The sequence below is a fragment of the Pseudorasbora parva genome, chromosome 2 (genome assembly GCF_024679245.1).
Source record: "Pseudorasbora parva isolate DD20220531a chromosome 2, ASM2467924v1, whole genome shotgun sequence".
Classification (NCBI taxonomy): domain Eukaryota; kingdom Metazoa; phylum Chordata; class Actinopteri; order Cypriniformes; family Gobionidae; genus Pseudorasbora; species Pseudorasbora parva.
In genome coordinates, this window is record NC_090173.1 from 20493294 (window position 1) to 20509720 (window position 16427).

Sequence of the window (16427 nt, forward strand, 5' to 3'; positions counted from 1 at the left end):
TCATCTCAATCTGCATTGTATTATTGGCACCTTTGTAAATGTCTGACCATCATGTCTTTAGTTCTTGTTGCTCTAGACCGGTGCATTTAGGATTGGGTAGAGAGTGTCTGTTTGTTGGACTTAATCGGTTTTGCATTTTTGTGCCCGGTATCACAGACAAGGCCTATAGTCACAGACTAAAATGCCTGTTTGTGCTGTTTTAACTGAAAGCAATTGTATGTCACTGCCATTGTTTCACAGACAGGTATTAGATTAAACCAAGATTAGGCCTTAGTTTAATTAGGCTTTTATAAACATGCCTTAGAATAAAACATTACTGGTGTGCATCTTGAGAGAAAACAATGGCACTGGCATAGGTTAAGATATGTAAGTGCAAGTTACTTTCAGTTAAATGAGCTCAAACATGCATTTTAGCCTGGGACTAGACTTAAAGCCTTGTCTGTGAAACCGGGGTAAATGTCCTTATTGAACTACGGCCTAGTTCTGGTTTAGTCTAAGCCGTGTCTGTGAAACCAGGCCTTGATACAAGTATGCAGCACACAGCAATATACAAACAAAAACAGCTTGCTGTATTTCATTCAAAATGAATAAAAGTAAATTAGTGTATATGAGGTAATAACGTCACGACACCCCTAGGCTTTTAGGATGGGCAAAATGTTAACCTGGAAGGGATAAGAGCATAAAATCACTCAAAGACAGGGGAAATGTTGATTTTCACAATGTTGCAGTTCCGCCATATCAACGTAAGTGTTGCAACCAAGAAGGAAGCCAGTCTGTTGCCATATTATGACAAGACAATCCTCACTTACTTAAAAAACTAAATATATAGCATACACTACTTCAGTATTTTTTACCTGAAAAATATGTAACTTTTTAAAAATGTAATGCATTACGAAGTAATTAATTAATTTAATTAGGTAAGATTTCCTTGAAATATAAGGGATTAAAGAAAGGGATTATCCTTAATTGTTCTGTAATTTAAATATATTTGCTTCTGTTGTAATTGCATTAAATACTGTGTCGACTATAGAACAATTCTCTAGATAACCATAGTGGATTAAACATCAGTTTTATTACTTTTATTACTTAAACATCAGTATTTAACACATTTGATGTAGCCTTCTCTTTTTAAATAATTTGGTCAGTTTCAAAAATCATTGATGCAATTTTATATCATTTATTTCCATTTCATGTCTATCTTTCAACTGCTCGAGGTTGATATGGAATTTAGAAAGTAATAAATAAGGCAATACTACAGTAATCTGATCACACTGTTGAAAAGTAATTAGTAGCTAGAAATGAAAATCTTTTTTTTTTTAAGTAACTACGTATTTAGTATGTCACTTTTTACGTTTAAGGATTTACTTATTAAATAATTTAGGCTAAATGAAAAGTTCTTTAAGTCATAATTTTATTTGCATAACACATAAAGAAAAGAAAGAAAAAAAGCAAGCAAGAAAGAAATAACTGGGTTTGGTGCTTTTAGGATGATTTACCCACCATATAAGATAAAAAGGCCTGATATATTTTAGTGATGGCTGATGATTTAAACATACATTTAAAATAATGGCTTTTCTATTTGAGTATATTTTAAAATTTTCTTTTCCAAAACATTGTCACACCATCCGTCAGAAATCATTCTAATATGATGATTTAATGCACTTATTATTGTCAACGTTTTTTTTTTTTTCAAAGATTAAAACATACGTTTTATTGAAATGAAGTATACCATATACAGATTTAGATACAAGCTTTAAATACAAAATTCACCTGATTTTATTTAAGCTGTTGAGTGCATGCAACATGTATTATTTTTTCCTTCAGGAAAATATTTTTTTTTCAAGAAAAAATAAGAAAGAAAGAAAGAAGAGAAAACACGATAGTTTAACATATTTTCTGTAACTGTAATATCAATACTAACTTATTTTATTCAGAGCAACCCTCCATCTCAATGAACCGAATGAAGGTAACACGTAGAAGAAAATGGAGAACAGTTGACAAGAGCCATTGCCTCAGGCTCAAAACAACACTAAAACACACAAATCTACACGCAGAAGCACATTTTCACGCGCTTAAGAGCCTAATGATAGTAACATGCGCTCTGGAAGCGTGTTGACAATCGCGAAACGCAACAAACATCGTGGAGAAAGTGGCCAGCGTTGAGTCGGAGCGCTGATCACGTGACTCCAGCACAGGCCTGCTGTCTGTTGTCAGCGGACGGAGAGGGAGGAAAGAACATGGCGGCTACGAGCGACCTGAAGCGGGGCGCCGGGCGTTCGTTTTGAGCTTTCTCGCGTTAACCGAGACCGGGGCTCCGCGGGACTAGTGCATCCTCGCCTGCACGGGATCAACTTTGCGGTGGTGCCCGAAATTCCGGGTTTGGTGCGTGTAAAGTGCAGGCAAAACGCGAAACTGAAGAGAATAGATTTTTATCCATAATGAGGGGGAGACGAGGCAGGCCGCCCAAAGCGCAACTGATGCAGGAGCCTTCAACGGGGCCGGTGCGCGGTCTGAGACCCCGCCGGGGCTTGCGGGCGAAGGTGAAAGTTACCTCCGACGATGATTATGTCACCCCTAAACGAGGGACCCACCATCATTCAACACGAGGCCGGAGAAAAGCGCGAACCGCGGTATCGAGGGGCAGAGGAAGAGGCAGGGGAACGGCCAGAGGCAGGGGGCGGCGGAGCACCGCGAGCGGGGTGGTTTACGACGACCACGAGAGCGACGATGATGATGAAGATGTGGTTAGTTTGAGATCAGAGGAGGAAGAAATAATCGAGGAGCCTCTGACGGATGAAGAGGAGGAAGAAGAAGAAGAGGAGGAGGCCATCAACGACGAGTCCGACTACCTGGAGGAACTGGACGAATTGGATGAAGACGATGCGAGTTACTGCACGGAGAGCAGCCACGGCAGCAATGCAGGTACGAAGCATCTTCATCGATCTCACCACCGACTGATCCGTGTGCCGCAATGAGTGCCGAACAAACCTTAAAACAGCGCTCTTTTGTTGACCAAAACACTCAAAATGGATCCTGGTGCTTTTCTATGCTGGCAAAGGCCGCGGGTTTAGCAATTAGCTTTAGCGCGATACCTATTTATTGTGATGAAATTGCAATTGCGCGGCGTTATCGAGATATTAAAGCCTTGGGATTAAACACTAAACTGTAAAATGACACTGTACACCAGTGAAGCAGTTTTTACGATGAACTAAAAAAGTTAGCTTCACTCGTCAATTATGTATTTGCTAACGTTAGCCTGTTAGCGAATTAAATCCAGACACCCTCTGCAGAATGTTTTAAACACTATTAAAATGTTTTGTCTTGTTATATGACTATATTTTTTAACTGTTCTAGACTGTAACGGGATCACTTTTAACCTCATATATATGAGCACACCAAAAGTTAGTTAGCCCGTTATTCCTGCTAATTGATTTCGCGCTGATAAGGTAATTTATTAATAAAAAACGATCTGCATATTCTATAAACTTATTTAAAAGTACGGTCGAGTGTTGTATGCAGGTGTTTTACTTACTATCCACCCTCATTTGCATGAGGCTATGGTTGTCTGACTGGTGTTTTGAAGCACTAAAGCTGAAGTGCAGCTAATGACAGGGCAGCATGCGGCCGATTGTTTTGAAATCCAGCGCCAGTGCCTTTGCACCTGACGCGGGGAGGAAGTTTAATTTCGACCCGCTACTGTGTCATGCACACACATGACGTCATAATGCCATTTATGATGTAGTTGATGAAGATTTTGGTGCTGTTGGGATGATTTACCCGCCATATGAGAGATAATTAGGCTTGAAGGTTTTTTTAGAGTGATGGCCGATGTATTAAACATGAATTGAAAACAGTGGCTTTCTATTTGAGTATATTTTAAAATGTGATTTACACCTTTCAGCATCATCAACGTCTTCAGTGTCACAAGATCCGGCAGAAATCATTCTTCTAATGTGATGATTTGCTGATCAAGAAACATTTCTTATTAATTTCAATGTTGAAAACTGTTGTTGGAAATCACGATACATGTTTTTCAAGATTTGCTAATGAATAAAACAATCAAAAGAAAGATATTTATGATGTTAGAAATCTTTTGTATCATCATAAATATCTTAACTGTCCCTTTTGATCAATTTTATGTGACCTTGCTGGATAAAAGTCTTCATTTCTGACCCCAAACTTTTAAATAGTACTGTGAATATTACATTTTTGTTCCCCCTAGAGATTATATATTTTGTATAAATTTTAAGTATACTGTATGCAGATTTCTGTGTTGTTGCTTTCATTTTTTTTATTATTTAAAATGCAGTTTAGATGTACATTAAATACAAGATTAACCTGAATTTATCTTATACTTTTATGTGCAGTCATGCAACATTATTATATTTATGCACATTATTTTTATGAAATCTAACATGACCTTCTCTCATTTTTAAACATAAATTAATTAAACACAAATTTCTATGTTACATAATGGAATTTCCTCTTGAAAAAAAAAAACATGTTGTCTTTAATATTGTTCTCATTAGAGCAGTCGCATTCCAGCAATCAAAACTGATTCTGATTCTCTCTGTTTTAGTAGGTCGTAAAAGGCCAAGACCAAGGCGACCACCTTCTCCTATTCTGGAGCAGAAGGAGATCCCTTCTCTGGAGCTGCCCAGTTCCTCCGAGGACCTTCTCATTCCCAACGAGCAGCTGCTTAATGCATCAGCTATTTATGAGGTCCTCCGCAGTTTCTGCACCGTCTTACGTCTCTCTCCGTTCCGTTTCGAGGACTTCTGCGCTGCTCTGGTCGGACAGGAGCAGTGCACGCTGATGGCGGAGACGCACATTTGTCTGCTGAAGGCAATCTTACGGGAGGAGGACACTTCCAACACCACTTTTGGACCCGCGGACCTCAAGGACAGCATCAACTCCACACTCTACTTCATTGACGGTATGACCTGGCCCGAAGTGGTGCGTTCATACTGCGAAAGCGACCCCGAGTATCACCACGTGCTCCCTGACCTGGAGGGCGAAGACTACCCGTTCAGCCCTTTGGAGAGCAAAGTTAAGGTCTTGCAGTTTCTGGTGGACCAATTCCTCACCACCAACCTTGCCCGTGAGGAGCTCATGTCCGAGGGGGTCGTTCAGTACGACGACCATTGCCGGGTTTGCCACAGGCTCGGCGATCTCCTGTGCTGCGAGACCTGCTCGGCCGTGTATCACCTGGAGTGTGTGAAGCCTCCCCTTGAGGAGGTGCCTGAGGACGAATGGCAGTGTGAGATTTGTGTGGCGCACAAAGTGCCCGGTGTAACAGACTGTCTGACAGAGTTCCAGAAGAGCCGGCCGTATATCCGGCAAGAGCCCATTGGTTACGACCGGCATCAAAGAAAATACTGGTTTCTCAACAGGAGGATCGTCGTGTGAGTATTTATATTGCCGTTTATAAAGCCATTCTTAAATTATCACCGTTTCTTTATTGACGCGTGTATTAAAGGATCTATACAATTTGTTAACCTTAGTTAAAGGGTTAGTTCACCCAAAAATGGAAACTCTGTCGATAAAGACTCACCCTAATGTCGTTCCACACCCGTAAGACCCCTGTTCATCTTCAGAACACAGTTTAAGATATTTTATATTTAGTCCGAGAGCTTTCCATTCCTCCATTGAATGTATGTAGGGTATGCTGTCCCATTCCAGAAAGGGAATAAAAACATCATCAAAGTAGTCCTTATGGGACATCAGTTGGTTAGTTAGTATCTTTTGAAGCACCGAAAATACGTTTTGGTCCAAAAATAACAAAAACTACGACTTTATTCAGCATTGTCTCCCTATTTGTTTTCAATCCCCAAATAAAGATTCAAACGGTTATGAATCAGCGGATTGATTCATGACATTTTCATTTTTGGATGAACTAACCATTTAATGCTTACATAGCTTCATTAACTAACAATGGGCACTATATTTTTTACAGCATTTATTAATCTTTGTTAATGTTAGTTCACCCAAAATTGAAAATTACCCCATTATTTACTCACCCTTAAGCCATTCTAAGTGTATAGGACATTCTTCTTTCAGACAAATGCAAAAAATGTCCTGGCTCCTCCAAGCTTTATAATGGCAGTGAATCTTTGATTTTGAAACCCATAAAAAGGCATCCTTCCATCCATCATTAGAGTAATCCACACGGCTCCAGGAAGTTAATAAATGCCTTCTGAAGTGAAGCGATGCGTTTGTATAAGAAAAATATCCATATTTAAAACTTTAAAAACTAAAATAAATAGCTTCTGGCAGATGGTCTATACAACTTTGACTATGCAAAAAGTGACTCTTGATGTGTCAGGTAAGCTTTGATGCCACTCGCGGTTCAAACAATACGGCTGGGGAAAACTCAAGCTCCTCTTCTCTTATATCGAAATCCTCCGACATTTCTCTTTAACAATTCTAATTTTAGACTCTAATTCTTGACCGGTGTTTAGCTTTGCTGGTTTCGTCAAAACGTCAGGTCAGAAGGAAATATGTAAATCGATGTGTATGACCGTTTGCCAGAAGCTTGTTCATTTAGTTTTTTTAAGATTTAAATATGGATATTTTTCTCACACAAACGCTTCTCTTCAAAAAGCCTTTATTAACCCCCTGGAGCTGTGGAGAGCAGTTATATGACGAATGGATGCACTTTTATGGGCTTCAAAATCAAATCCTCTATTTACTTCCATAATAAATCTTGGAAGAGCCAGGACATTATTTATTTAAAATACATTTCTTCTTTCAGACAAATACAATCAGAGTTATATAAAAAAGTTTCCTGGCTCTTCCAAGCTTTATAATGGCAGTGACTGTTGGACAATTTCATAAAAGTCCTTAAAAGTGCACCTATTCATCACATAACTGCTCCACACAGCTGACCACTGGAAGCTAGTTATTTTAGTCTATAAAGTTTAAAATATGGATATCTTTCTTACACAAACAAGCCACTTCGGTTCAGAAGGCTTTTATTAACCCCAGAGCCGTGTGGGGCAGTTATATGATGGATATATGCACTTTTATGGACTTCAAAAAAACAACCTAACCCTTCACTGCTGTTATTAATCTTTGAAGAGCCAGGACATTTTTAATTTAACTCCTGATTTTATTTGTCTGAAAGAAGAATGTCATATACATCTAGGATGACTTTAGGGTGAGTAAATCATGGGATCATTTTCAGTTTTGGGTGAATTTACACTTTAATAAACATGTTCATGTTAGTTCACAGTGCATTAACTAATGTTTACAAATATTTAATCTTAATATATTCGTAAATATTGAGGTTAAGAGTAATAAATGATGCAGAAGTGTTGTTCATTGTCAGTTCCTGTTAAGTAATATTAACAAATTAAACCTTATTGTAAAGTGTTACCTTAAAATAATCACATAACTTTATATTTTCCAAAGACTTTCTTCTATCGTTCATGCATTTACATGTTGTTGACGTAGGGCTGGGCGATATGGCCCAAAAAAAAAATCCCCGATTTTTTCACCAAAAATTCGATTTACGATTTAAAACGATTTTTTTCCCCCCTCCTACTTAAAATCAATCTGCAGATGACAAAGAAATTGTTCAAAACAAGTTTTAACTTTATTTTGTTTAGGTAAAATTAAATATCTGCGGCTTGGTAAAGTGTGAATAACCCCCAACTATTCCACAGTATAAATGGGCACCATATCTTTTGCAATATACAGTATACATATCAAAGGTTTATGAATTGATATGCAGATAAAATTAACTTTTATTAACAACAGTAATGTGCAAAAAAAGTATAGGGAAAATTTAAATGTTATGCTCTTATTAAATATAGATTAGCATTGTTCTTCAATAGTCTCACACTGAACTGACTGACAGCTTCAGTGATTATTAAAAGAGCTCTTTACTTTACTGTAAAAATGCTACAAAATGGATTACACATTTTAAAAAAATAAACTAAAAAAAACATTCCACTTTTTCTTTCACAAGACCCCTTTAAACTTTTAGTTTTACAAACCATCACATTAAAAATAACATTACAATCGGATATTTAGAGCTTTGAAGTGCTGGAAATAAGTGTGAAGCTCTTGAAAACCATTGGAAAGTGCTTGAATTTCAATCTCAAAAGGTTGTACGAATCCTGAGATAAATAATGACAACAACAACATTAAATCCATGTGGTTTTACTACAGTACAATCGTGGTAAATGTTGGTGTTTTGTGACTGAAACCCCTGACCTTCGCTCAGCTCTGTTTGATCTGATATCTGTGGTTTATAACAGAATTCTGCGCCGATCGCTTCCACTAGATCACAGTAGCGATGGTATTAATTCTGTGGTGAATTTAAACGCTCTCTCACTGGATCACCAGCGCTGTGTATCGAGCCTGTCACGAGATGCGTTAGTGTCAGCGCAGCTTTAAATGAGTAGCGCCTAGCGCGGTTCCGTTCAGACTTCAAACACACTTTGCAGCGGGGTATTGTTACGAATGACACTGTATGTTGTTAGACGCTATCTTTGTGTATCTCTGTGGCAAACGCGCGCGGGGAGGGCTGAGCCATTACGGGAGCCCAGAGGGGAGCGTCGGCGGATTTTAAAGAGAAAACCGATTTTCATTCACAAAAATCGTCGTAAACTAAAAATTCGAATTAATTCATAAAATCGATTTATCGCCCAGCCCTATGTTGACGTAATGTGAACATTATTGTTATAACTAGAGGCCAAAGTTTGTGAGTAAATTTTGATGTTGGATTGAGAAAACCGGGACTCAAACTCGGGTCACATTGTGTACAGCTGCAGCAAATGTATTATTTTGGCAGCTTTGGAATTGCATATCCACAGTGCTGTTGCTCTCACAGCTCTAACAGCTCACTTTCATCAGTTATTTTATCTGTAGTCATAACATTTCTTACAGATTTCTGCTCAATCTGAATTAGATGCAGATTAGGGCTGTGCAATATATCGAAATATTGCAAATGTACATATATCGCAATATGCATATCGCAACGGCACGCAATATCTGAAAGATTTTAATAGGCTACTTCAACATTGTGAATATACACACCGTTATGTCAAAACGGCTGTCTTGAGTATTCATGTAAACCCAGGCGATTATGCTTTAAGTGAACGATATCAGTTGGAAAAAGAAACCGGATGCGTGTCAATAGGATCTGTGCATTAGCTCTTAAAGTGACAGGCGGCTAATACAGTAAAGCTGCCACTGTCTGTCAAACAACACGAGAAATTCAGCCAAGAGCAGTGACTAACCTTTGTAGCTTTATTATGTATCAATGTATATTTAACTAATGTGAAGACTACTGTTTTTAGTTCTTATTTTTTAAAAACAAAGATACATTAAAAAACAAAAATAATCGTCCACCCATAGTTCAGAAGTCTTTGTTAACCTGGGTGTTCTTGATGTTAAGTTTTAGGTTGATTTAACTATATATTACCAAGTCAAGCAAGGAGTTTTCGATAATTAAATATTGGCATACATTTTTTTGGTTTGTTTACATTGATGTTAAAATTATATTGTCAGATTTATGACATACATTTTTGCTAAAACACTTCACTTTCAGAAGTTGTAGCGATACTTTTTTCATTCTCAGTTTAAAAAAAATGTTTTTAAATATAATTTAAATAGATTTTACACACTAATAGCAATATCGTATCGCATATCGAATATCGCTTTATTTAACAAGATATTGCATATCACATTTTTCTTCAATATCGCCTAGCCCTAATGCAGATCAATAAAATTACAGCACAGTAAGAGTACATTTATTTGAATTAATTAATGAGAGAGCAATTGCATGTATCAATTATTCCTACCGTCTCTACTTTGAAGCTGTGGGTTGTAGGTACCTCAAAACTATCATTAAATTAATGATTGTTACTTTTCAACTACTTCTACTTTTCATTGAAGAAAGTTAACACCATTTCAGTGATAGTCATAGTTTTTTATCAAAACACCAAAAACTTAAATGTACCTTTAGCTGAAAACCAGACTCGCCCTACATGTTGTTAATTGATATTACGCAATACTTAAACGTATAATTACACTGTAACAAGGACACCTTAAAGGGTTAGTTCACCTAAAAAATTAGAATTCTGTCATTAATTACTCACCCTCTTGTCGTTCCTAACCCATAAGATTTCTGTTCCTCTTCGAAAAACAAATTAAGATATTTTTTGACGAAATCAGACAGGTTCATGCAGGAACCATGCATAGGCAGCAACGTCCTTGAAACTTTCAAGGCTCAGAAAGGTAGTTAAGACATTGTTAAAATAGTCCATGTGACTACAGTGGCTCAACTTTAAAGGGTTAGTTCACCCAAAAATGAAATTTATGTAATTAATGACCCTATTATGACATTAGTAACCCTAATGTCGTTCCACACCCGTAAGACCTCCGTTCATCTTCAGACACAGTTATATATTTTATATTTAGTCCGAGAGCATAGGCAAGTGTATGCACACTATACAGTCCATGTCCAGAAAGGGAATAAAAGCATCATCAAAGTAGTCCATATGGGACATCAGTTAGTTCATTAGAATCTCTTGAAGCATCGAAAATACATTTGGTTCCAAAAATAACAAAAACTACGACTTTATTCTGCATTGTCTTCTCTTCCGCGTTTGTTTTCAAACCTCAAATAAAGATTCGAACGGTTGTAAATCAGCAGATTGATTCATGATTCGGATCGCCAATGTCAAGTGAATTCAGCAGTTTGACACGCAATCCGAATCATTATTCAATCCGCTGATTCATAACTGTTTGAATCTTTGTTTGAAGATTGAAAACAAACGCGGAAGAGAAGGCAATGCTGAATAAAGTCATAGTTTTTGTTATTTTTGGACCAAAATGTATTTCCGATGCTTCAAGAGATTCTAATGAACTAACTGATGTCCCATATGGACTACTTTGATGATGTTTTTATTCCCTTTCTGGACAGTATAGTGTGCATACACTTGCATACGCTCTCGGACTAAATATAAAATATCTTAAACTGTGTTCTGAAGATGAACGGAGGTCTTACGGGTGTGGGACAACATTAGGGTGAGTCATTAATTACATACATTTTTGGGTGAACTAACCCTTTAAGACATAGTTAAAATTGTCCATGTGACTACAGTGGTTCAACCTTAATGTTAAGAAACAACGCAAACACAAACAAAAAAAATAAAAAATATATTCAACAATTTCTTCTTGTGTGTGTCAGTCTACTCTACAGTTTACATTCTTAACCCAGTGCAGCGCTTTTGGGTTCTACATCAGGACGCCGGCTCACCTTTGTATTGTGTGTAGAATCTAAACTGCACAGTATACTGACGCAGATAAGAAGAAATTGTTGAGTTGTTGTTTTTGTTTGTTTTTTTTGTTCACAAAAAGTCACTTCATAACATTAATGTTGAACCACTGTAGTCACATGGACTATTTAAACAAAGTCTTAACTACTTTTCTGGACCTTGAAAGTGTTAATTAAATTGCTCTCTATGGAGGGGTCAGAGAGCTCTCAGATTTCATCAAAAATATCTTAATTTGTGTTCCGAAGATGAACGATATGAGAGTGAGAAATTAATGACAGAATTTTCATTTTTGGGTGAGCTCACCCCATTAACGTAAAATTACACTGTAACAAAGACACTTTAAAATAAGGGTTACATGTTATTTTACAGTGTCCTTTTTACATTTTTTACATGTACTTGCCATAGTAATAACAGTAAATGATGCATAATTACATGCAACTAAGCCTCAGCCAACCCCTAACACTATAGAAAGTACATGTAGTTAATTAATATTACTCAGTCCGTAAATATATAATCGCACTTTAATGTTAACACCTAAAATAAATTGTAACCAAATAAAGCACGACCAAATATGGTTAAAAGTTCATAAAGTGCCTTTGTTTAATGCTTGTTACCTGATCCATTTCAGAGAGGAAGATGGCGAGGATGAAAATAAGCAGACCTGGTACTACAGCACTAAAGTTCAGCTGGGCGAGTTATTGGAGGTTCTGGATAAAGGGTTCTGGGAGAACGACCTGTGCTCCGTGCTGGAGGAGATGAGAGAGGAGATCCACGCTCACATGGACAGTACTGAAGAGCTCACTAACAAGGCCCGTGGGAATAACAAGGCATACCTCACCGTTGCCAATGGTAGGAAAATATATGAATCAAAGATCATGTATTAATCATTTTTATTACCGTCTTGGAAATCGTTTTTTTAGGATGTGCAAAGTGACACAACCACAAAGTGTTACGTTTTTCATTTAACATTTAATAAGTATTTGCAAGGATTAAAGCAAGTTTGTTAGCTGATATTCTGTTCGTGTTTATGATATGCTCCATTCCTTTGGGAGTCACCATAAATATTAGTTGTTGTTTTAATACGGCTTACATAAGCACTGAACCTCATTGTTCCTCATCGTCTCATTTCTGAGTTGAGGTTTTAAGCAGATGCTTGATCTTTCCTGATGTCATTTAATTTCTTTAAGCCTTCATCTTTCTTGTATGGAAATTCCAGATATTTTCCTTAAGTATGTATATAGTATGACCGCTTACGATTCCAGTACTAATACCCAAATTTAATAAATTCACTCAAAAATGATGAATATGGAAATAATGCATGACTTTTGTACATAATTTAATTAAGTCTTTTCAACAAATATCATTTATTTCAATTGACTTTTTTTAGTGATGTTAAACAAATTTAATTCCATTTAGTAAAACACTTTTAAAGTCTGTTTTTTATTTTATTTAAAAAAAAAAAAAACATTTTTTTGTATTGCTTTTTTAAAACTTATTTTATCTTAGTATTAAAAAATATTACTGCACCGCATTACTGGATAATACCATTACACATTTTTTTGCAAATGTTTACATCATTTTATTATGATTAATTTTTTTTTAAATATATATATATATATATTTTGTATACTTGTTGTATGCCTTTTCCTGGCATACAACAAGTAGCAGACATATTTAAAGTAGAGTGCTAAATGAGATAAACAGCATGAATGGATGCTTTTTTTAATATATATATATATATATATATATATATATATATATATATATATATATATATATATATATATATATATATATATATATTACACACACACACACACACACAGAGTACAGGCCAAAAGTTTGGACACATTACTATTTGTAATGTTTTTGAAAGAAGTTTCTTCTGCTCATCAAGCCTGCATTTCTTTGATCAAAAATACTGAAAAAATGTAATATTGTGATATATTATTAGAATTTAAAATAATTGGTTTTCAATTCATTATATTTTAAATGATCATTTATTTCTGTGATGCAAAGCTGAATTTTCAGAATGGTTACTCCAGTCTTCAGTGTCACACGATCCTTCAGAAATCATTCTGATGATGATTCATTTTCTAAGTTGGAATACTTTGATGAATAAAAAGTAAAAAAAAAAAAAAGAATAATAAAAAAAGCAGCACATTTTTTAAAAATAGAAATCTTTTGTAACAACAATATGCATTACTGGTCAGTAATTTGGGGTCAGTCATTTTTTTTCTTTCTTTTTTTTGAAATAAATCAATAATTGTATTCAGCAAGGATGTGTTAAATTGATAATAAAAATTGATAGTAAAGGAGATTTATATTATTTGAAAATGTTTTTATATTGAATAAATGCAGTTCTTTTGAACCTTTTATTCATCAAATATAATAGGCAGCAGAACGGTTTCCAACACTCATAATAAATCAGAATATGAGAATGATTTCTGAAGGATCATGATCACTGAAGACTGGAGGAACCATCCTGGTAATTCAGCTTTACCATCACAGAAATAAATGATAATTTAAAGTATAATAAATTGTACTTTTTATAATTTTATTATAAAACCAAATATTTAAAATTGTAATAATATATCACAATATAAAAAAAAATTGGTGTATTTGATCAAATAAATGCAGGCTTGATGAGCAGAAGAAAATTATATATTTTATATATATATATATATATATATATATATATATATATATATATATATATATATATATATATATATAATATATTAAGAGAGGTTTTATATATAATATATATTAAGTTGCAAAAATCCTTCCAGCGCATACAGTGACTGTCTGAATAAATACTTAATGAATGTAATTTAAATGACTGTAAGGTGTCTTTCCGCTCGGCTATTTTTAGCAGTGCAAAAACGGCTCCACCTGCACTTGAGCGAGATTCGTTTTTGAAAAGGTTTTGTGTGCAAGTATCTCACAAGCTGCAGATGCTTCATGCATATCTTTACTTCCTGCATGCAAACTTTGTTTTTTTCTTTGTTCTAATCTTTGAATGCTTAGTTGGGACAGGTAAGTTAAAAGTTTTTTTTTTTTTTTTTTAATACAAAAATTTACAAAAAAAACGTTTAGGCCATTGTATGTCAGTGATTAACTAACTTAACAAGGTGACACATCTATAGGCTTATGAAATGTTGATGAGCTCATTTGATGTTAATAGGAATAAGAAAGGGAAATGTTTAGAGAAACCCATTGGACAGCTGATGCAGTGTTTTAGTGTTAAGTGGCAGTGATCTTTTCTTTGCTTTGAATATTCTTCTTTGCATTTACTCCAGATGTGATCCTGGACCGCCTGAAGACCAAGCAGGAGGCGGAGCTTGAGGAGGTAAAGCGACGGGCAGCGGAGGAGGCTGAGAAGGCCAGACAGGAATCGAAATCAGGGTCTGATGAACCTGCTGTGACCGATCAGATGAACTCGAACGGCTCGTGTCCACAACAAGAATCCAGTAATGGGAATGCGCTGAATGAGCAAACTTCTGCAGATGGTTAGTAGAAGTAATTCGGGCACACTTGTGATTTGTCTAGTAATAATTACATTTTGTACTTTTTTATGATTTTGTCTTTTTTTCTGTGATATGCATCATATCACACAAACAACATCATCTTCACCACTGTCATCAAACACCTGGAAATATCAGGAAATCTTTAAATATATTTTTTCAGGCCAAAAAAAAAAAACGTTATAATGAATTTCCTTTTACAGGTTACAGATTACCCTATTTAAAATGTAAGAAGTAGTATAAGTATTAAATTACTTGGGTAATATAACTGATCACTTTTGATTACTTTTCTAATTTCCAGCACTGGATTGCTTTTTTATGGGTGCTTTCACACCTGCCTCATTTAGTTCGGTTGAATTGTACTAGAGCTCGTTTCCCCTCTTTGGTGCGGTTCGTTTGGTCAGGTCTGAAAGCAGCAATCGCACTCCGGTGCGCACCAAAAGCGGACCAAACAAGCGTACCGAGACCTCCTTGAAGAGGTGGTCTCGGTACGCTTTCAAACGAACTCTGGAGCGGTTTGTTTGTGGTGAGAGCGTGATCCGACCTCGAACAGAACCAACTGCAAAAGTACTGATAATTTTTGGACTGAACCAGCTGCCGTAGTTAGCTGCGCTGACATTGTGTGCATGATATTATTACCTGATAGATCGTTGGCAATATTTTCGGGAAGATGAGCATGTCAAGAGTTAATAATTAATGCAAGCCTCCTCTTGAAGTGACGAGAGATGCGCGCTCGCCGTCTGCAGTGCAGTTTTCATGTTGCATCCGCTTAATTATAGAAATGTTTTGTTTGCATACTGTGGTAAATACACACAGTGTAGTAGATTATGGCCAGGGACAAAACTAGCAGGTGCAGTCGTCTCTCCATCCATAGTGTTATTATAGTTTGCTGGCTTTGCCTCTTCTGTTGGAATTTTCCCACACGTAAATTCTGACCAATCGAAAAGCAATTTTAAGAAATACGCCATGGCCAATGAGTGATGTGGATGTTGTCACGTGCATGCGTTTTGGTTCGTTTCAACTGGTTCGGACCAAAGCAATCAGTGTGGTGTGAAAAGGAACCAAAAAAGCTGAAAATTGCAACAATGTATAATTGTTTGCCCTTGGTTCGAACCAAATGAACCGAACTAGAGATGTGAAAGCACCCTATGACTTGCCATGATGGCAACTCTTAAAGAGGTTGTAGCCTAAAGCTTTCAGCGTCAAAATGGATTGAGGTTGCATTGGCAGATGTGGTATGCTGCAAATTTAAAGGGTTAGTTCACCCCAAAATTAAAATTCTGTCATTAATTACTAACCCTCGTGCCGTTCGACACCCATAAAACCTCAGAAAGGCCTCCATTGACACCAGTGTCATTTCCTCTCTTAAGACCCATAAAAGGCACTAAAGACGTCGTTACAAAGCCCATCTCACTACAGTGGCTCTACAATCATTTGATAAAGCGATGAGAATAGTTTTTGTGCGCAAAAAACAAAACAAATAACGACACATGTAATGATGGGCCAAAACACTGCTTCCTGAAGCCTCGGAGCTTAAAGGGATACTTCACAGCCTTTTCATATTAAACCATGTTATTCCCTTAACTAAGCTGAGCTGATACATCCCTCT

The 16427-nt window shown here is 36.2% G+C and overlaps 1 protein-coding gene across 10 annotated transcripts in view; it reads left to right on the forward strand.

Annotated features, from left to right (window-relative positions):
• Positions 1 to 16427, forward strand: part of bptf (bromodomain PHD finger transcription factor) — a 47110-nt gene that overhangs the window by 4472 nt on the left and 26211 nt on the right. For 5 of the 10 annotated variants that reach the window (XM_067459137.1, XM_067459098.1, XM_067459154.1 and 2 more), the window contains exons 1-4: positions 2049 to 2922; positions 4580 to 5405; positions 11920 to 12140; positions 14594 to 14803. In XM_067459137.1, the coding sequence (XP_067315238.1) occupies positions 2439 to 2922; positions 4580 to 5405; positions 11920 to 12140; positions 14594 to 14803 (1741 nt within the window). In that variant the 5' untranslated portion in view covers positions 2049 to 2438. Of the gene's footprint in view, positions 1 to 2048; positions 2923 to 4579; positions 5406 to 11919; positions 12141 to 14593; positions 14804 to 16427 lie in introns of those variants that run through there. The other 5 variants (XM_067459145.1, XM_067459162.1, XM_067459108.1 and 2 more) reach the window with 4 other exon arrangements.